Source organism: Prunus avium, chromosome 4 (genome assembly GCF_965620075.1).
Source record: "Prunus avium chromosome 4, drPruAviu1.hap1.1, whole genome shotgun sequence".
Classification (NCBI taxonomy): Eukaryota; Viridiplantae; Streptophyta; class Magnoliopsida; order Rosales; family Rosaceae; genus Prunus; species Prunus avium.
In genome coordinates, this window is record NC_142287.1 from 32,883,936 (window position 1) to 32,906,189 (window position 22,254).

At 38.1% G+C, this 22,254-nt stretch overlaps 2 protein-coding genes across 9 annotated transcripts; one reads left to right on the forward strand and one right to left on the reverse strand.

Moving 5' to 3' along the window:
- Window positions 1-7,054: 7,054 nt before the first annotated feature.
- Window positions 7,055-15,558, forward strand: LOC110774069 (transcription factor TCP2). Of its 8 annotated transcripts, none has more exons than XM_021978596.2 (4): window positions 7,055-7,385; window positions 7,725-7,892; window positions 8,372-10,368; window positions 15,290-15,558. In XM_021978596.2, the coding sequence occupies exon 3, from the start codon at window positions 8,844-8,846 to the stop codon at window positions 10,320-10,322; it is 1,479 nt and encodes a 492-aa protein (XP_021834288.1). In that variant the 5' UTR covers window positions 7,055-7,385; window positions 7,725-7,892; window positions 8,372-8,843; the 3' UTR covers window positions 10,323-10,368; window positions 15,290-15,558. The 8 variants fall into 8 exon arrangements, with proteins under 8 accessions (XP_021834288.1, XP_088107806.1, XP_021834287.1 ...); XM_088251680.1 differs by having other exon boundaries at window positions 7,725-7,826; XM_021978595.2 differs by having other exon boundaries at window positions 7,738-7,892.
- Window positions 15,559-18,496: 2,938 nt separating this feature from the next.
- On the reverse strand, window positions 18,497-21,095 carry LOC110774052 (F-box protein At5g46170). The gene is made up of 2 exons (XM_088251531.1): window positions 19,590-21,095; window positions 18,497-18,920 (listed from the first exon to the last, which is right to left on the reverse strand). The coding sequence occupies exon 1, from the start codon at window positions 20,816-20,818 to the stop codon at window positions 19,610-19,612; it is 1,209 nt and encodes a 402-aa protein (XP_088107657.1). The 5' UTR covers window positions 20,819-21,095; the 3' UTR covers window positions 18,497-18,920; window positions 19,590-19,609.
- Between the last annotated feature and the right edge of the window lie 1,159 nt (window positions 21,096-22,254).

Genomic DNA, 22,254 nt, shown 5'->3' on the forward strand with positions numbered 1-22,254 from the left:
TCTCCTATGATACTGTTGTGCTTGGAGTCAGTAATGTATTAAGTCCGGAGACCCAAGCTTCCATTATGAATGAACAATGTACTAGTTGGACGATGTGAAATGGCGTTATGCACCGAACAAAAACCGACGCCTATACTATGTTAATGTCTAAGCACCTTTAATAACCAATCCTCATGTTAAACTTTTCAGTTCAGCTTGTCCTGAACCTCTTATAGAGGAAGAACACTAAAACGTTGATTTATTTCCAAATCACATATTTGCTAAGTTTGCAGCTATTTTCCTAACACTGAAAATAGTCTTGATCCGTCTCAACTAACACTAAGCAGCTATATTGACAAAAAAAAAAACACTAAACAGCTATGCGAACGCAGTCTATCCTGGTGGAAAAGGGCCTTGATTTATAGACATGTGATCTCAAGTTCGAACCCCCATGGCACCTTGGTAGTGTGTTTGAAAACCCCTAGCCTTTTGTAGTTTAGACTATTGCTTATATATATATATATTTATATTTATAAAAAAAACTAAACAGCTAGACAAAAAGATTAATGTTGGGTGTTCACCAAAAAGGTGATCCTTTCTACCAAAATATCCGATTTGGGCGGTTCCTGCCCAACCTGACTAATAACCCCAATAAGACTGAAAAATAAAAGAGATAAGGGGCCCAATTTGGGTTCACTTTGGCGCCAAAATTTCACAATCCGATTATGGTAAAATATAATATAATCACGAAGTTTTGGTGGTTCGTCCAACAATTTGTTGTAATCATGAGGTTGGTGAATTTGTTGATAACTAATTGATTATCTCTAGCCTTTTAAGTGGGAGCTTAACCTACGGAAAAGGATGGTTACCTATTTCAAACGTATTTTTTAATTGCTATTATTGCATGCAATGAAAATAATGTATATAACTAAGAAAATATTATCTCATGAGACAATCAGACATATTATGTTTGTTAATCGAATCGAACTGTCAATCATAAGAATTTTGTGAACGTAATTAAACAATTAATAAAAGTTAAAATATTGAGATTTAAAAACAGAATTCATAAAAATAAGAAACAAAAAAATAGGTGGACATAAAAGGGTAAGGATTGGGGTCAGATTTTGTATGAGCAGAAAATCTTAACGAATTATGGAAATCTAACCCGCCATTTTCCACAACAAGAGAGAAAACACAACGTGGAAGTAAAAATGTGAAGAGTCAACCTGTACTTTTTAGGTCAGATTGAACTAGAGCTTGTTAGCTTGCCTGAAAAGGATTGTTTACAGCCAACAAGAGTTGGTTGAGTTGGTAAAGTCCTTCGACTGTGTGTAGTTCCCGTTGTCACTAATCCTCATTGGTGCACAATATGTAATTTCCTACATAAATTCATATTGATGGTAGGTAGACGTTGGATGCCATGCGTAAGTTTTTTCGACTCGAGGTTGTGAGTTTGCTTTGGCTGGCGATGATGGTGAGAGTAGCCAATCTCTCCCTAAATTTTTTTTATAAAAAAAAAAAAAAAAAATTGTATATAAAAAGGATTGTTTTACAGCTATACGCTACCTCAGTTGAATATGATTTATGCATCTCTGTCATTTGAGTGTTTGACTTGTCATGGGTCATGATTTTGAAAGCAAAGGAAACCAAGTTCTAATCAGGCAGGCAGCCAAATGCATGGTCCATTTTTGACCGCACGAAAGCAGAAAAAAAAAAAACCCCTGAGCCTGTGGAAAAAATAGTCAAACTTCTAGGCTTGGATTTCATATCTCTCTATCAAACTCAAAATATCTAGCTAGAGAGATGTAATATTTATTTATTTATTTCTAGCTTGCTATAAGAGTAAACCGACCACTTGTAGCTTTCACTTGCTAATCACATCTCTTTCTGTATTTGGAAACCCCTTCTGGAATTTCAATTTCATTATAAAATATATGTTTTTCTTTTTCTTCTCGTGCTGTCAACAAGTTCGATTCATCTGGTCACATGTAAGGAGACGTGTTAAGAATATAATGATCAAAATATCGCCTTGTTAGTCCTAAACGGAAAGTGCATGTAAATTACGGTAGCTTTTGATCAATTGCTCTCAAAGGAAAACAAGATTAAATTGAGATATGATATTTAATCTGCCATAAAAAGAAGCACATCCAGTACGATGGCCAGAGGGGATATAATTAGGATTTAGAGGAGTGAGAATATAAATATAATGTTAAATTAATGAGTGAGCTTGTGCGTGTACATCATTGAGCATGTTTGTTAAGACTGAGATTAGCAGATAATCCATCCAAGCTTGGCGCATGCCCCATCAAAACTAAAAGAAGCTTTTTTGTTTTCTTTTTCTCGGGGCTTCGGATTGGCCGATGAGCCCTCTAGTGCAGCACAAGCAAACATGGCTGTTTATTTATTTATCCAGTGAAATTATTATAATTACAAAAGGAGTTTATTAATTCGAGAAATATGCCGATTTGAAAATGATATATCGAGAAACCAACATTAATCCAATATATATGATTTCAGAAGTATATTCAATGAAATGTCCGTTTGAACTTTGACCCCTAATTTTTCATTAATTAGTTGCCTTGAGTGTTGCTGACACAAGATTCTCTTTTTTCCTTTTTCATGTTTGTAGTATATCATTAACAATATTGGAATATTGGATTGATCCGGACTTTTTGGTGTGCTCTGAAATGGTCATGTGTTTGTGAGTTTTCCTCTCTCCTCCTTCTTAACTTTGGCAATAACAGAAATGATGTTACTAAATAAATAATACTACAGTCACTCGCAATGCATGTTTGGCTTAATTCTAAATGAATAATGCTATAGTTACTCATTACTCGCCGACGCATGTTTTATTAACATACTAATAATTGTCCCCCCAAAAAAAATCTAAATGAATAGTGCTACAGTTACTCGTTCACGCATATTGAAGTAAATTATAATTGTTAATCTGCTACCGGTTCGAAATTACCCACCCGCGTACGGACATGAATCTCAATAATTTAGATTATAAGAGAATGATATCATGAAGAACGGGTCAGAAATTATATTGTGAGATTATGTTATCATGCTATTGATTTGAAAGGAGGAGTTTTCTTTTCTGCTATCACAAATAATTGATATTCCGAACAGAAAAAAGTGAAGAAAAAAAAAGAGGCTACGAAACAAATGGAGTAAAGGTAAAACAAGTACAAGGAAAGAAAGAAAAGAAAAACAGAAGTTGAAGGAAGGAAAGGATGGATGTGCTGTGCTTCACGAAGACCGTGACACGTGCTCTGGTCTCTGTTCCTCATCCACTCATCGATAACTCACCCAACGCATTGATGCATTACACACTTCCCTCTTCCCTCTCCTTTCCCTTCCCTTTAAACCACGACACGTGCCCCTGCCTCCTCCCTCTCTCGAGCGTGTCACAAAGTCTCTGTCACACACACACACAACACAAACCAACTTGGCTTTTAAGCTTCACATCTGCCTTGATCAACTCAAAATTAACCCACTTTTCTGCATCTCCCACTCACTACCTTATACCTTTTAACTAATTAATTACTTAATTAACATTATTAACTAATAGTACATGTAATTGGTTTTTGTTTAGTGATTAGTACTAAATAAATTGCGTGTTTCTTACTTTGTTCTTTTTATAAAAGCGATACTGGAAAAGTGTGAGTTCTAACTCAGGATTTCATATGCAAAGATAACGGTTCTTAACCAGTCGAGCTACAAGTTTGTTGCTCTTTGTCCTTTTATTATATGTCTTTTATGTTATTATTATAGTCTTATTCATAAACGATAAAGGAATTGTTTTGTACTGCAGAAAGTGGGTTCTTTTCTTTCTTTGGGGGAAGATTAAACAAATGTTGGCTTCTTTTTACCCGGCAAGTGATTTAGCATGGAACTTCGAGAACACGCCCTTTTAATTAATCAAGCTTTTCTGCAGTTAATTAATCTAAACATGTACATCTAATTTCGTTTTTTGGTAATTACTGTCGGAGACTATGCATACTGCTCTGATTTTTTTTGGATAACCAACAAAACCTACCATTTTCCCTTATTATTATTATAATTTTCCTTCATGTTTTTAATTTGTAAAGCTGTCTGACGTTAACAAAAGAATATGATTCCGTTTTAATCTCATGGGAAATTAATTAAAGAAATAGTTTTGTTGCTTAGTTCATTTTTCTCTACACTACTGCCACTACTAGCTACGATGGCAATGCCACGAATTATGATTTTCCATACATTACACTGTACCCCTCCGCTTATTTAGTAACATTAATTTGGAATTAAACTTTTTGTTATTTTTTTAAAAAAGGTTGTAAATGTTACATATGCGCCATGGATGTCCGTGACTATTGCTCGCATAGATATTGCAAGCTAGGTTATTCATAGCAATATGCTATCGGAGCATTACATATGTGATCTTTAAAATGTTTTTTTTTTCTTTTTCCAAAAGTGTTCATGTAATGTCATGAAAATGAAAATTTGTATTTACTGATTACATTGTTAATCACATTTTCAATAGATCTGTTCGTATTTCACACATGTGAATGGATCCGGCCTAGTTAGGGATTGCAAGGGCAAAAGATTTACTTCAGCTAACACACACAAAAAAAAAACCACAAACACATTGTGTTTATGTAAAAGACTCAACCTTGTAGTGCCATGAAAATGAAATATTATATATATATATATATAACTGTAATATGGGTTTAATAAAAAACATGGCCACCATACAAATCCAGTGTGGTATCTTTCTTATCCTTACTTACCAATACGAAATGTGGCATGCTTAAATATAGTCAAGTTATATAAGTCCAGAGAAAGGGACAGTTTTGACTTTAACTTTGAAAGATAAATCCACAGGTCAAAATCAAGAGAGATGTTCTCTTATGCTTATAATAATGAATCCAATTTATACAAATCCAAGTATTCTGGTTTTCAAATTTCAATATAAAGATCAAGCCATACAAGACACTACGTAATACAAAACTTACTCAAATTTTTATTTAACAAAATCACACACACTAATAGAAAAAGGCCCTCCTTATCTCTTCCAATTTTGGCGCACGTTGCCTTGAGCGTTGCTCTCATTATCTAAATTAAACCAGCATTTATGCAACAGTATTATAACAAGAACTCTAATCACGCTCTGGCACTTACAATTTACATCGCGATACTGACATCGCGATAAACGCATAAAAGATGATGACACATATAATACAATATTTATAATCTTCCACATAAATTAGTGGCCTACAAGGGATTTGTACTATATTAGTACTTATGTCATCAATTCCCTTGTTACACCAAAATACATGTAACTAAATTATAATATGGTATATTCTTTTTATTTAATGCCCCTGAGGTGCACCATAAATCAATTCATAAAGGGAGTGAACAAATAATTGCTTTCTCCTGTTTTGCGACAATTTTTTATTTTTTATTTTTTATTTTCCAGCAAAGTGATCATGCATTACATAGTGGGGTTTTCAGTTGTTGCTGCTGCTGCTGCATCCATGGCCCATCAAATGCTGCCACCTTTGTATATAATTACATTATACAATATTGTATTATATATTGAGGAAAGAGACACATCATGACATGACCCGTACGGAGCAATAAGTTTCATCCCATTAATTAAATCTTAAATCCTTGCTTGAACATAATAATAAAATATAAACCACCCCCACAAAACACTCTTTTTCTTAAAGTCTGATTGAGAAGTTGGGTCGGGAGGAGGAGGATGAGTAGAGTGAGTTCTCAACTCGACATTTGCACATTTGGGTGGTGACAAACTCCTTTATTTCTTTTTCACATCATTAGTTTTGGGGAGACTTTGCTTTACGGTGGCTCTCCTTTTTGTCATCCTTGCCATTAACCCTCTTGCTTAACTTACAATTACAAAGTTTACCATTTCCTAATCAATTCCGGTTCCTTTTACTGTGTGTTGCTCATTCAGTCACCACTACTGTGCTGCTGTGATTCAAGGTAGGTTAGCTGTTGTCAAATTATGCAGATCACAGTCACACAGTGCATATCTAAGAAAGTAGCTGGGTAAGAGACAACAAATCAATCCACAATTCATCAAATATATCAACGGCAGATCTTTTTTGTGGACATTATTTAGTTGAGCAGGCAGACTTGCTTTGCTTCTAATTAGATGACAGCTAATGTCAGTGGTAGCTGAAAACTAAGGCAGTACATATATTTATATATATATATATATATATAAGTATAAAGCAGTGGTATCTGATTTAGGGGTCAGAAAACCATCTAGATTTTCTTGCTTTATTTAATTAGGGGGGATCTAAAGTAGTCTGATTTCACTTGATGGGTTTTCAGCTTTTTTGGTAGAATAGATCTTTGCAGCCTAAATTTGTACAGTTTACTCCTAACATGGGCTGCACTTCAATAATGGGAACCCATGTTCTCTTCCCCGGACATTATTAACGTGTGAATGCTATGTATTTTTCATTATTCCTTCTTATTTTTCTACCTGTTTACAGTAGTATCTTGTAAAACTACGTGTTTGCAAGATACATTTTGCTCCTTTATAAATTAGTTATCAAACACATACTTTTTTATTCATTTGTTCCTTTACCTAACTTCATGTCATGTTTATTTTTCTCTATTTCCCACTAATTAAATTCCATATTTCGACTAATTAATCGAATTATTCGCAAGCATTTCGGCTGTTGAAGTTATTCAACATCAAGCTCAATGAAATATGTAGCAAAAGGAAAAAAATAAAAAAACTAAAAGCTTGATGGAAATATCGATGTTCTGAGAAATACGAAAATATTAATACAAATGGTTATGTAGGGTGGAAGGGAACATTTGACCTAAATTAGTTCAAAGCTCCTCATTCCTCTAAATGATGGAAATTACAAATTTTATATTTAGTAGCCCTTTTCTAGTTTTCTTGTCGGAATTAAGATATGGTCGACCAAGAAAATCAAGTAAATTAACAATTGAATAAAGGTCAAGGGCAATAGAGTAAAAACGAAGAGAACGAGGGGCAAAAAGGAGATAAGAGAGTATATCTATAAAGTGGAGAGAACGGCGCTGTGTGCTGTCCTTTCCCGATAAGCCCGGTAATTTGCTCAAATGGGGAAGATAGCAAACCAACTCTCTCTCTCTCTTTCTCTCTCCTCCTTCACTTCTTCCTCTTCACTGTTCATCACTTCAACTACTTAACCCTTTAAAAACCCAACTTTTCTTTTTTCAGTTTTCAGTTTTTGAACCTCTCCCTCCACTCCGCATCAATTTCCCACTTTCCATTTCCCAATTTTTTTTTTTTTCTGGTTATTTTCTTACCCGCCAAACACACCAACAACCCTAACACCCTCCCTCCCTCCTCCCAACCCATCTCCAATTCTAAGCTCACAAGCACACGTGTAGCTTCTGTGAGTCTTTTTGTCACTCAATTTTTCATCTTTATGCAAAACAAATCTCAAAATTTTCAACTTTTTTGTTTATGGGTTCTTTGTTTAGGTTAGTTAAGGGTGCTTTCTGATCTTTACCGGAAGCCAGGAGTTGTGTGTAAAAAAAAAGCCTGGTTCTTTGTTTAGGTTGAATTTTACAGCTTTAATTCTAGTTATTATTATGACCTATATTTGTAAATTTGTAAATTTGTAATTAGCATGGGGGGGTTGGGAGATTTTGGAGGTTGGGGAAGGGGAGGCAATGGGAAGGGTTTTGTTTTAATTGATGTTTTTGCAGCAAAGGAACTGATCCCATCAAAGTTTTAATGCGCAGATCTGTGAGCTTTGGATGGTCAAATCTCAAATGCTTATGAATCTGCAGACAAAAGAATCACACTGCTCTACGTTTGTTTGGCTGTACTTGTAAGTTGTAACAATCAGAGCTTTTGACACCTGTACCAAATCAAAACCCACACAACATTGTTCAAGGTTTGAATTTTTTCCCCATATTTTAAACCAACACTGTTGCTGTTGGTGTGTTATTGCTTAATATATATAGAGTGGAGCACGAATATGTCCTGGCATATATAGGGAGGAAGCAGAAGCTGTTTACTGCTTCTGCTTTTGTGCTTCAGCTTGAATCTGAAGCAGAAAAGAGCTCACATACATCAGAGGTTTATGGGGGAGAGGGAAGGGGGAGGATAGGTCTTTTTTTCTCTTCTTTTTTCTGTTTCTACTTTGGTTATATTTAAAGCTCATCTTCTTTAAAACCCTTTTGTTAGGTTTAGGCATTGAGCTCTGAGTCTGTGACTCTGTTTTTGTTGTACAATTAAAAAGGGCTTTTACTTCTGTATTTTATGATATATATATATATATATTAGGTACTTATCTTCTTTGTTGTCATTTTTAAATTAAGAAGAAAAAAATGGGAAAGGAAATTTGACTGTTTTGCTTTGTTGGGTTTGCAGGGCTGAGAGGCTGAGACTCTGAAGACTAAATTGTGCAGGCTTTGGTTTGCTGCTTTTTTTTTTTTTGGACGAATTGGTTTGCTGCTTGCTTTTGAAAGCACTCTGCAAAACTGCAAAAAGCTTTAGACGAGAGAGAGAGAGAGAGAGCCCCCTGACTTGGACCGTGATATATCACCAGCGTAAAAAAGGCCTTTTTATCACAACACAGCCAAAGTACCCTCTCTGAATTATCGTCATCAATGCATAGGACACAGCAGCCCCACCTGCACTACTCTCATCACACCACCACATCCTCTTTCTCTCTCTAAAATACTACTTACTCAGTCTCCCAAATTCAACCCCTCTTCTCTCTCTCTCTCTCTCTATAGATATTACTAGAGAGCAGCTGGTGGTTGCAAAGCAAAAAAAAAAAATACAAGAAAGTCCCCAAATTGAATGAGTCTTTGTTTGAGAAAGGCATGAAAGTACTGATATGGAGGTGGAGGAGATTCAAGCCCAAGCCTGTAAGTTCCCAAGAATTGGAAATGGCAGCAGCAGAGCCACTAACCCAGCTGCCGACGACGAAGATCAAGACCCATCGTGCCTAGACCTCAAGAGGGCTGCCACTGCGGACGCCGGCAACCGCCTCCGCGGGTGGCACCACTCCCGCATCATCCGCGTCTCGAGGGCCTCCGGCGGCAAAGATCGGCACAGCAAGGTGTGGACTTCAAAGGGGCTCAGAGACCGGAGGGTACGGTTGTCTGTAACCACAGCCATTCAGTTCTATGATCTTCAAGATCGGCTGGGTTACGACCAACCCAGCAAAGCAGTGGAGTGGCTGATCAAAGCTGCCGCTGACGCCATAGCTGAGCTTCCATCTCTCAACAATTCCTTCCCTGACACTCCCAAGCAGCTCAGCGATGAGAAGAGGGCGAGTTGCGAGCATGGGTTTGATTCAGCTGAGGTTGAGCTCGAGGGGCACGGCCATGGCGACCCCAATTATCATCAGAACCAGAACCAGACTCAGAACCACAGCCAGCACCTTTCTCTGTCCAAATCTGCTTGTTCTAGTAATTCCGAGACCAGCAAGGGATCCGGGCTGTCTCTCTCCCGGTCCGAGATCCGGGTCAAGGCCCGTGAGCGTGCCCGGGAGAGAACAGCCAAGGATAAGGAGAAGGAGAGCAACGAGTCAGCTTCACACATTGCTCACCACCACCAGCAAAACAGCAGCAACATGAACAACTCCATTTCTCAAAGCGCTTCGTTCACCGAGCTTCTCACTGGTGGCATCGGTACCAACAGCAGCAACAACAACAACAGTCCAACCGCAGCTGCTCATCAGCAGCAGAACCACGGCGGCGGCGGCGAGCCCATTTTGTTCCACAAGGCAGCAGCGGCAGGAGGAGGACCGATGGATTACTTCAGTTCCGGACTTCTCGGGCTGTCCTCGTCGACCCGAACCCACCACACGTCCGGGTTCTCGAGTCAAATCCATTTGGGGATAAACTCCATTCCGCAGACAATGTCGGTTGTGTCCCCGTTCAGCGTGTCCGGGGATCATCATCACAACCACAACCCGGAGCTTCAGCATTTCTCCTTTGTTCCCGACCACCTCATCCCCGTTACGACGTCGTCGCAGCCGGGCAATGGCGGTGACTACAATCTCAACTTTTCGATCTCTTCTTCCGGCGGCCTTGCTGGTTTCAATAGGGGGACCCTTCAGTCCAATTCTTCCTCATCACCGTCTCTTTTGCCTCACCACCTTCAGAGGTTTTCTCCCATAGACGGATCATCCAATGTACCCTTCTTCATCGGAGCCGCGGCGGCTCCAACCATGGAGAACCACCATCACCACCACCACCACCATCAGCAGCACCAACAGCAGTTCCCAGCTGGGTTTGATCGCCGCTTGCAACATCCCTATGGCGACGGAAGCCGGCATTCAGACCACAAGGGAAAAGCAAAGAACTGATCTTGATCATGATCAGTCATTGGCAGCCCATCTAAGCTTCTTTCTGGTAACCGTCAACAGTCGTAATTTTTTTTTTCTTCCCAATAATATAATATTTTCTTAGTTGCTGCATTGTTTGCTTCTCTGTTTCTGTGCTTGTATTGTTTGGTTTCATAAACTTTGCCTGATATTTGAGTAGCTAGGATACAGTCTAGAGGTATAACCTAGCCAGCACATATGTTAATTTGTTTTGTTTTTAATTTTTCTGATTGCCTTTTTGGATTTACGTGTTTTGCATTGAACCTTTGTTTTGCTTTCTTGGTAATCATAAACAAGTGAGGCCATTGGGCCAAGCGTTTTATGGGTGTTACCTATAATATATTGTATGCCTCTGCTTTTGATTCCTGCATGGATTGGAGTGAATGGGGATCGGCTGGTTGTCTCCTCGTTTGTTCTCTTGTTGGTTCCCTTCTCTCTTAGCATCTCCTAAGTAATGAGTCCATTGCTGACAGGTGTTGCCCTGCACTTGGCCGGGCCATGTGTTTTTCACTCAGAGCCCCTTTTTCTGGTTAGCTTTAGGATCCTTAATTAGTTTGTTCTTTTCTGCCCTTCCAAGCTGCACCACATGGCAACTGCTCGGCGCACTGTCGGCCGTTACTTGTATATATATGTTTGCCTGGAGCCTGGAGTTGTTGCTTTTGTTAATTATCATGGAGATTCGACAGCTAAACTTTCAGCACTTTTGTTTGCTTGCCATGAGACCTAGCTTTGGTTCCTTTCCTTTGTACAGCCCATGCACGTATGCAGGCGCTGGATTTCTGTTTTAGAAAATTTTGTTATGGGATTAGTAAAGTTGCTTTAATCTATATGTATGCATTCTCATCTGTACGAGAAATATAAAAATGTCTATATATATTATGAAAAGGGAAAACAAGTTCCTATTTATGAAAAGGGTAGCGATTTTCATACTCTTGTTTTATCGGTTTGCACTCACCCTCTTATTTTTATGCTTTGATTACTTTGTTTACACAATTAACAAAGTAGAAAAATAAGAGGGAGAAATGCAAATGTATAAAATAGGTGTGTAAAAATCATCACCGGAGAAAAAAAGACAGTAAGAAATGGAGAAGAAATATGATATGAATAAGTATGAGTAAAAGAACTAAAATATCTTTGATCGCAGATGTTAATTTAGTTTCAGTTTTATTCAGTCTCAGCCCTTTCTACTTCTCATATGGCTCTTCTCTATTTATCTTTTCTTCTATGTCGTTTCCTTTTTTGTTTGCTTGAGAAAAAACAAAAACCAAAAATGTTATCAAACGAATCCTAAAATATATGAGAAATAGATAATTTACATATATATGAAGGCTTGAGATCACAATTTTTGAAGTGATTAATTAACAGTTAACATGAACTTATATTTACGTATAGGGTAATGCTAGACTTACTGCATTTATATACCATATTGTGTTAACATCACGTAATATAGTTGACAATGGTTTTTGTAGTGTAAAATTTTGATATAATTGAAGCTCCTCAAATGCTATACATATATATATACATATACTTTGGGTAGAAATATCATTTTTCTCCTGTAAGTGGGGCATTAGGGGAAGAAAGTAATGGATACAAAACTGACATTATTCTTGGTAATATATGTATCTATATATATTATATATTTTGACTGAATTGGTGGATTCGAATTTAGGACATATTTCAACATGGATCTCGAGCCTATGCATTTTGCATTGGTGCATTTACATGCATTTAAAAGAATGCAAATCATTAAATTAATCTAATTATTTTAGTAAGTCCACATCAACAAGCTTGTATTAAACTAAAAACTAATCAATTGCACCACATTATTTCCCTAGCAATGCAACCCTCCCGTCTTCCTTCCTCCCTCCCTCCTTCTCTCCTCTCTCTCCCTCCCTTACTCCCTAACCCACACTGCCAGCCATGGCTGCCACCTCCGTCTCCCTCCTGCACTCCCTCCCTCCCTCGATGAGAGGTGGGTACGGAGGTGGTGGCCATGGCTGGCAGTGTGGGGTAGGGTGTGGTTGCGGTTTGTTGGGGAAATAGTAATGTGCAACTAATTAGTTTCTAGTTTAATACAAGTTTGCTGATGTGGACTTATTAAAATCATTAGATTAATTTAATGCGCATTCTTTTAAATGCGTGTAAATGCAGAGGGTCGGGATCCTTCTAACATTGGAAAGAGAGCTAGTTCATCATTCTCTAAAGAATATTTTGAATTTATTAGTAATATGTTTAAGGGGTCATATGCTTAAGAATTGAGATCCATACTTGTACTCGGCAAGCCAAGAATATCGGCATTATATTGTACAATGGCCCCATTATATTATTTCCATGGTTTTATCTCAAATTGAAGAGATTCCGTATTTGAAAAATGGTGGCAGATCTGAATAACTGCCATTAATAGGAAGTTTACATAACAAGTAAGCTTCATGTAATCATTTGAGTCTTATAATGATGTAAAATATGATCATCCTTTTAATACAAAGCTGGCTATATAGTGGTTCTATGTTAGTATGGTAGCAAAAGCAATATTACAGTACAAATAATGGTCTATTGTCAAAAGAATTTAACATATTAAAGTGTTCAACTATCAATTTGAACCGCACATTCGACAAGTACCTACTTGTCAATTGTTTAGATTGAGACTTTGACAAGAGATCGTATACCCTTCCTTCTTCGTTTTCCCAGCTCCAAGTTTTGCTTCCAGTTCTTGCAAATCACCTTTTCAATGCTTGCTTGGTTATGTCTCACTCTTTAGACTTCCTTGAAAGCTTTAGCTATTGTTTTCCAGTATTCTAAAGTAGTACCTTTTTTAACTAATTGATTTGAATGTTTTGCTTTGTATTGGTTAATGTTGCAAATTCTTGTTTGAGATTCTCATCCTACCATGTTCTCCGTTTTGTTGGGACATGCTTCTTGAGGATGGAATTATCAGAACCTCGGAGTCACTTGTGGTGCCACTTAAACGTACCATGTGAGAGAGACCATAATACCACAATTAAAATATCTTTGGTGATGTGTGTGTCCTGTGAAAATCTAAAAATATAATATGTGAATATGTGTGTAACTACAAAGAATCGAGATGCTTAGTCATAGGTACTGATCGGAGTTCCTAGATGTTATTCTATTCTTCTTGTGTTGAATTGATTACAAGAAGGTACCAGATGAATCACTATAACTTGGTTTGTTTCACTTCACCCGCATTCTCACACTGACATAAGAATAACAATGATAACAGTGTTTCTCACAAAACAAACCCTTCACACTAGGAAGCCTCATAAGATGGCAGTTGGAAGAAAGAGATGAAGCATGTGTCTTCTTCTTTACCTTTCCTGCATTTCTTTCTTTTAATACTTGTATTAGTTTGGCTAGTTGAGTAATACAGGCATGTCAATATGAGGCAAATATTGCAGTTGTTCATTGCTTAAAAGGAAGGAAACAAATTTGTGAAAAACAGGGACAGGGTGAAGGTTATTTCATCCCTCCGGATTGAAGGATTAGGGCACGAGCAAAACAAATAATAAAGGATATAGGCCTCAATAAATGTTATAATTTTTCATATGGAACTGGTTATTCCTGAGTATATATGTAGTATGTCAGATGGTGAGATAAAAAAGACTTTAGACAAGTGCATGGGAGATTGTTGTATAGAATTGAACCGCAATTGAGGGTTTTGAGCCTTATATAAATAAGTACTTAATCCCTGGTTTAGTATTGTAGTAGATGCATGGCTTTCAGAGATAAGGGTAGGGGTAAAAGAAGCTTTGCATTGTTTGTGATATTTTTGAGGAAGTTAAACAGATTGTTCAAAGGTATGCTAGTGACACTGGTTTAAGTAGATCGAACAAGCTAAGCACAAATTTTACTATGGAGTTTACTATGATTTTTGTTTTTTGCATGGAAAAGAAACTCATGTGACCGAAGAAACTTGAACCCAAAAACTCACCCTCTAACCCATACTTGTGGGGAGAGGAAATGCGTGCCATCAGGCTTAAGGTGAAGTCAAGTTCATCAATAGGATTGAAGCTAGTCCTCCCACCCATATGCATTCTACATTGGTTTTTTCAGTCTCATTAAATTAGTGTTGTTTTAATGTCTAATGTCAAGTAGTTACAAGATTCTGCTTTTGCCATGGGAAGAGAGAGGATAAATTCATGCTGTCGATTTTGTGAACTCATAATACTGGGGATTAGACCAATGCTTGATATCTCTTAGGATTTTACTAGTGGCAGATCATGTTATTGGATACTTTGATCCTCTTAAGAGCTTCTCGGATACCTAGTCCAAGTGATCCTTGTATTGTTTGTGATTGCTGTATATGTTTGCCTTTAATAGTGTTGTGAACTTGTGAGATTTTAGGCCATGAAAGCTTCATATCAGTTGTGCAGCTTTTGATCTTTAAGTTTTCCAACCTATTGGAGTTGCTTGATGACAGTAAGATTGTAATAGCCTGCATAAAAATTCATCAACTTCTGTCAGGAAATTGTTTGAGTTAAAGGTGGCACCAACTTAACCTAGCTAGGGGAAGGGTCTCACTAAATCTCTAATGACAGTTATTTCTTGATGATTGCTTTTGTTAGTTAGACATGATATATAGGATGCTTATAGTATTTCCATGTTATAGCATGCAACATTCTCAAAAGAGTTTCTAAGTAACTGTGAATTAAGTGTCAATTTCCCTGTTATTTACACTGCTCAAATTAAGCATCATATCTGCCTGACTAACTTCTTCTGTCTATAAGGATCCTTATACCAAAAGTTATATGATGGAATTATGGAATATTGTATATTGTACAGGAAATGGAAATCCCTCATAATGATTGCTGTTATCATCATTAATATCAAAATCTTCATTCATTAACCAAGAAAACTTTATTGTTATGCGAAAACCTCCTTGTTCATTAGATTACTTCGTAATTGATCCATGTATCTCTTCTTCATTGTTGCAGGAAAGTGAAGCTAAAGAAGGAGTGGCAAGCTGTGAGTGAAGTGAATGCATGCATGCTTCCCCCGCATCGGATGATACTTATTATTACCCTTCTGAAATTGTTGGTATTTCTGCTTTAACCATTTTGATGTCATGCAGCTTCGATTTGCTATATTCGATCGGATATGTATTTATTTGTCTAGCTATGTGTGCAAAAGCATCGTCTCTGTTTTGAATGAAGATGTAACTGACAATTCGATTGCAGTTATTCTGTTCTCTTCTTTTGTTTCCTTTCTACAAGTGTTCTTTAATGTCTATCTATTCAATTATTTAAGTGGAGAGACCGTGTGACTCTATTTGGTTCCTGAAGCTGACATTTTGGACGGATAAGTTCGACTTGAAAGACCATGCTTGCATCTACCTGGCATGCTCATCTATATGTGCAAGCATATTCTTCGCAAATGTTTTTTTGTCCTTTCATACAAGCAATATTGGGGAGGGGGCAATTGAACCTAGAATCTCGGATACATGGATAAATGCTCTTAACCATTTGGGCTATAAGCCCCTTTCATTCTACGCCAATGCTGCCCAAAACATTATTCTTTTCATGGAGGTTTCTGAATTATCTTATTTCACACCTTAACCATTTTTAGTTAAAGGTTAAACATGGATATCTTGATTTTGTGAATTGGGGAAGACCGGATATGATCTAATTTCCACAACTTGTAGTTGGCCCTAAGTAATTTAATTGTAGGCGTTGTGGTATAACTAACTTTAAAATTTGAGAGTTTTTCCAACGAAGTTTTATGTTGGAACTTGAAACCCAAGTGAGAGTAGGCCCAAACGTTCCCGAGGCATGCAACTCAGGCTAAAAACATAATTATGGAAAACCTGTGAGTGAAAAGTATAGTTATTAGTTTATAGATATCCATATATGCAGTGCAGACCCAAAAAAGAAAAGAAAAGTTGACAGATTTTGTTGGATCTTTAAGAAAACAAAAAAGAAGATCCATTCCATATGTTAAGATTGGGAAGTTTTCAAGTTTCAACACCAGAAACATATCGAAATGCATTTTGTGCTTTTTCAGAAAGCTTCTTCAAAGTACTTTCCTTCTTTTGAGAGCATACATTCAAAGTAACTTTTGCTTTAATTCACACATACATACTAAAGTGCATGTCCAGAATGTGACCAAACGATAATGCCTAGATATATACGTATTATTCACACTTCATTTTGTAGCTTGTCAAAGAGCTCAAACTTCAAAATTCAAATTGCCCAAGAAGGCAAGAACCTCCTTAAAGAGAGTGCACCTGCGTATGGATTAGAATCGATTCGATCCATAAGCATGTAGAGCATCTCGAATGGGCTCTCTAAATGAGTTTATTAGTTAAAATTTAGACTAGAATTGAAAAACTATCAACTCCAACCATGCTTCCTATCCAACTCCTAAAACCGGGATACCTCTAGGCTCTAAATCTCTTTAGCAAAAATTAAACTTAAAAAAGGGTCATAATCAGAGACAACAAATAGAATGAATGAATGAATGTCAATCATTAAAATGAACAAACTCCCAACTGTTAACTGCACAAATCAAGGAACATGTGAAATGTCCCAAATTGGGGGAGTCATGGGCAATAATTGAAAATGAGGTTTGGGTTTTCTCCTCATTTTTATTATCCAACACTGCACCTCTTCTCCATGAATCACCTCTACAGTTTAAAATTTAATTGGTGACATACACAAATGGATGGCTTTCAATTAAAAAAAACCAAACAAAATAATCATTGCTAAAAAGAATTAAAATAATAGATCACATAGAACAAAGATGGAAGCTTCAAGCTCAAAGTCAATAGAGGGGGTTGATGGAGGCTTCAAGATTATAATAGATGAGCATGCAGCAGAGCTGCAGCAGGAGCTGTGTAAGATTTGAGTCCCAGTCCAGGCTTTACTTCACTTCGATTGTGACTTTGTGAGTCTACGAAGTTTTGACATCTCATGTGACCAAACAGATAAAGGCGGAACCACAACCAGCTCATTACTTGATTATTAATTAATTTGGTTTGGCCATTCAGAAGGAGCCAAAGAAAAAACAAAAAAACAAATGAAGAAAAACCAATGTGACTAATAAATGTTACCTAGAAACAGCCTAAAAACTCATTATTCCCGATTAAATCTCCTTTAGGTGGGTTGTTCTAGAAATGGGAAACAAATAGTAACGTTTCAACTAGGGCAATTTCTGAGTATTGATGAGATGCGGTACCATATAAATCAATTACTTACTCGTACGTGGGCAAATAGAAAGATTAAGTGGATGTGCCTTGATGTGCCTTGTGACTCTGTTCATAAGCGAATGACAATTTATGACTATTGATGAGATGCGGTACCATATAAATCAATGATAAAAAGTTACTTACTCGTACATGGGCGGCGAATAGAAAGACTAATATTAAGTTGATGTGCCTTGACGTGCCTTGTTGTGACTCTGTTCATAAGCGAATGACCGTAACACAGCTGATGCAGAGAATTACTAGTCGCTTCTTGAGTTATCTTGTCACCTTCAAATACAAAACTATGCATTATCTGGTGATGTCCGATGTGATTGATAAAAGTATTGGGTGGAAGACCAAATCGACCACCTCCTTCGTGTTTCTTTCAACCAATTGTTTTAACAAATAATAATAATAAAATCTTATATAACCAAACTTTTAGATCAACTAATGTCTCGAACCATTTTTACAATCTTAACGTTATCTCCAACTCCCAGCCTCCAAGGTCATTAAAGATGCGATTGAATACGCCTAGAACTTGGAATATATACCCAACGAAAATACAAAATTAATTGAAAAGAATCATAAGCTATGTTGGCCAACTGCTAGTTTCAACGAATATAAGAAGGAAACGAAACCATCTTTGTCATGCTTGGTTTAGCCTAATGACACAAAATTCAACCACTTGGAACTATTAATTGTTAATTGTTTTGGTATGATGAAAAGTCAAGATACCCATTAGACGTAAAGAAGAATCGCATTAACAATTTGTATTAAACAAACAAACAATTGTGAAGCTTTGATTTGACTGTCCAATTTCAACATGGAAGCAAAAGGAACTCAAAACACCAAACTCCACCAAAGTTTGGTGCAATTGTTACATGATAAATAGTAGACTAATGTTATGACTATATTGGATTCAGAAAAACTTGGAATGAAACTTGTTGCTTGCTAACTAGAGTGCTGAAATGAACTTTTGACATTACATCACATAACCATAACACTGTTGTACTTGTACCTACAATATTCACATACATGGAACAAAGATAAAAAGTAGATCACTACAACCCCAAAATCTTTATAACAGCAATCTTAGGTTGCATGTGAGCACTCACTCTTACAAGCATATGCCTGAAACAACAGCAACCGCCGGATGCATTTCGATCACCAGCTCAGGCATAGGGGGGAAGGATCTGTGGTGTATAATCAACAGAGCATTGCTTTCTTCTGCGTCAGTCCAATCCAGATTCTTCAATCGAGAGGCACTGCAGTCAACATAGCCCGGCCACCAATGAGGCAAAATTGTTCTCTCCCTCTTCCTCTCCACTTTCAAACTCACGCAATCCGCAATTTCCCCCATTTCCCTCCAAGGACTGTGTTTTACCCTGATAATTCCATGTCAAACTAAATCAGTACCAAACCATGATTGAGTAATTGCTTTAGAAGTAGGGAGGCATCACTAAGATAACCATGATTGAGGCATCACATTAAGTACCAATCCAAGATTGAGTAATTACACTAGAAATAGGCATTCACAAAGATTACCAACACAGAATAAGACCTTTAAGAAAACAATAAAACATAGAAAGTGTAGAAAACTCAAAACTGATGTAAAACAAATGCATTCACATGTGGAGAACAATAACTAATACCAATTGGGTTTAGCCCATCTCCTCTCATTCAAATGGCGTACCCAAAAATACTACTCTATAATTCATTCATATCCTTAGACATCAGATACCCAATGCAAGTTCTGTTTTCTCATTCTCCAAAACCCTAAACATGCAAATCAACCCATTTCCCTATAATCCCATTAACGTTAAATTTAGAGCGACAAGGAAGAAATTTCAAGATATTATCATATAAAAGACTCATCATACGAATAAGAGATCATCTAATTGTGAATGCCTTCCGGTTCTAATGCATAATAAGACATCTTCCCCCAAAATTCAAAGTCAACAATCATTAAATTGAAGCGAAAAAGATGAAAGGCCAAGTAATCACTGAATTCAATCAGAACGATTCATACATGAACACAAAGTTGCAAAATTTACCTGAGACACCCGAAATTGAATCAGAAGGAGTTCATCTCAAGACAGTAAGTGCGCCTCTTGATCAGCATCTTGGCCGCCGTCCCATACGGCTCTTCAAAGGCAGTTGAAACCCAAGACAGATCAGAAGAGACCTCCTTCTTCGAGGTCGCAGATTGCTCGCTGGGCCTTATAGCAACCAAAGTTGCACCCTTTAACACAACCCCATCAGGCAATTCCAAGTGGGGCGCGTACCAAAGCCTCATATTCAGGGCAGGCACCAGCGTCCTCTTCGACGCCGAAGAGGCCGACAATGGCTTCACCCTCAGCTCCTCCAGCTGGTCCCTGTTCATGTACAACACCCCCTGCCCATCAGCATCGGTCAGCACCAAGCTATCAAGCGTTTTGTGCTCGGAAATGATGGGTTGAAGCAGGTAGTGCCTGGCCGAGGCAGCGATCAACGAGCTTATCGTCCAGACCACCCTCAGCTTCAGGCCTCCGTTGGTGTAAAACGAGTCGGGTATGCTTCCGTTGTCGTCCGAAACGGCGCCGTTGGTGTTGGCGCAAAACCCATCTGACCCATTGTCCTGAACATCGGAAATTTTGGTGGGTCCCGGGTGGATGACCGAGGAGGCTCCGAGGATGACGCAGTTGTCTAAGGTGGAGCCAAAATCGGCCCTCCATTTGAGCAAAACGCCGTCATCGATGCCGAGCTCGCCGCTGGGGAGCTCGATCCGGAGGAAGCGAATCTCATTGAAGTTCTTAAGGACTTGAGTCGGGGAGTGGTGTGTGACACCGGATTGGTCGAAGCTGCTGCTGTCAGCGGCGGATGAGTCGGGGTCGTCGACGGCGAGGGCGGAGTGGGACCCATTTGTGGATCGTCTTGAGGGGCCCAGGAACTGGCCGAGGGCCTGGAGAGGCTTGACAATGCCGCCGAGGACGAGGCGGAAGAGGGCGGAGAAGGGAGTCCGGGACTTGTCGGAGGAAGATGAGGAGGAGGCGGAGGAGGGGGAAGATTCGTCGTCGGAGATAACGCAGTCGACGCGGACGACGACGTTTTCGACTTGGGGGACGAGGGAGTGGAAGCGGCGCGAAACGACACAGCATCGGCCTAGGGCCTTGACGTCGCCGATCTTGTTGAAGACTAGGAGGAGGAGGGAGTCCGGGAGGCGATCGAAGAGGTCGTCGTCTATGTAAGAGGGCTCTGGGTAGACTCGGGAAGAGAAGGTCAGATCTGAGCGCAGAGACGACATCGTTTCGATTTGGGGACTAGTGGGTTTGTGGGTTTGAGATGGAGGAAGGAGAAGATCAGATTAGGGCTGAGGTGGGTAGATCTGAGAGGGGGAGAAATGGCATGGCAGAGTTCAGAGAGGGTCTCGAAGGGGAGAGAGAGAGAGAGATGAGATAGAGAGAGAAAGGGGAAATGGGAAATGGTTGGAGGAGGAGATATATCCACGCACGCTTATGGGTTATAGGCTTGTTGTTTCTGTCATTTTAGGATCCGCACAGAGACAGAGAGAGAGAGAGAGAGAGAGAGAGATTATATGAAATGGAAATGGAAATGGAAATGATAATTTGAGAGATTGACAGAGGTGGGCACAGCTCAATGTCTGCGTCTGTAAATTTTATTCTTACTTTTGTCTTCAACTTTGCTCTGCCTTTTTCTTTTTTTCATTCTAACTTGATTCTTTTCCTTGTTTGCTATTTCTATTTCAGCTTGGAAAATAAATTTTAAATGGAATCAATCTTTTTAGCTTTTTTTTTAAATTAAAATATTTACTTAGCCGTATATACGTCTTTTTCTCCAAGGTATTGTGGAGGCGTATCTCTCAAAATATTAAATTGAAATTTGATGACTTACGTGATAATTTAACGGCTCCTCGAAGATACTCTAATGCTCGTTTAGAAATTTAGAATAACAATAATAAATTCCAAGTTCCAATTTGTTTTTAAGGTGAGGAAAGTAAGATGGTGGTGGATAGGTAGGGCTATCTGCAAAATGTGGTCGGGTAAAGACGTAAAAAGCCGCAACAAAGGGCCGCAAAGTATTTAGGTCAAGTTGGGTTGGCTTCGGCTTAGCGCTCTCTGCCCCGATTTTATTTCCTTTTTCTTTTTTTATCTATCTTATTTTATGCTTTCAAATTGCTTTTACTTTCTTTTAAAACGAATTTAATTACTATTTTGTACCTGAAATGACGTTTTGGGCTGAACTATAATCCCAGAAAAGAAAGAGGATGATAAGTTTGATTCAGATGAAAGCAAAGTATGGAAACGGGACCCACCTCCTGTTCTTTCCCATTAATTTGGGGCCACATCGAAATTATTTTTTCTTTTAGTAAATATTAAGAGATGTTCCCACACTTGAAGAAGTGGGATTAATTCCCACTCGGAATTCGGCTTGTCTCTGACCACAAAGTATATTTATAGTCTTTAATTTGGCTAGTAAAATACAATATAGAGTATGTCGTACAAAGACGTTCCTCAAATAATCATACAAATTGAGGTTTTTTTTGGGATAATTAAGCGTATAATTTGAATGTGTATCAATGATTTTTTAGACTTGAGTTGAAGATCCACATAAGAATGAGTTAGGAAACAAAGAATACCAATAATGTGATCAAGTATAGCTGTTATTTGAAGGATAAAATGTCAGAAAATAATAAGTTGGTGATGATGACTAAATCGATGG

Bases quoted from the DNA above. Each gene is read 5' to 3' on its own strand.
- LOC110774069 (XM_021978596.2), top strand. From the start codon at position 8,844: ATGGAGGTGGAGGAGATTCAAGCCCAAGCCTGTAAGTTCCCAAGAATT.
- LOC110774052 (XM_088251531.1), bottom strand. From the start codon at position 20,818: ATGTCGTCTCTGCGCTCAGATCTGACCTTCTCTTCCCGAGTCTACCCA.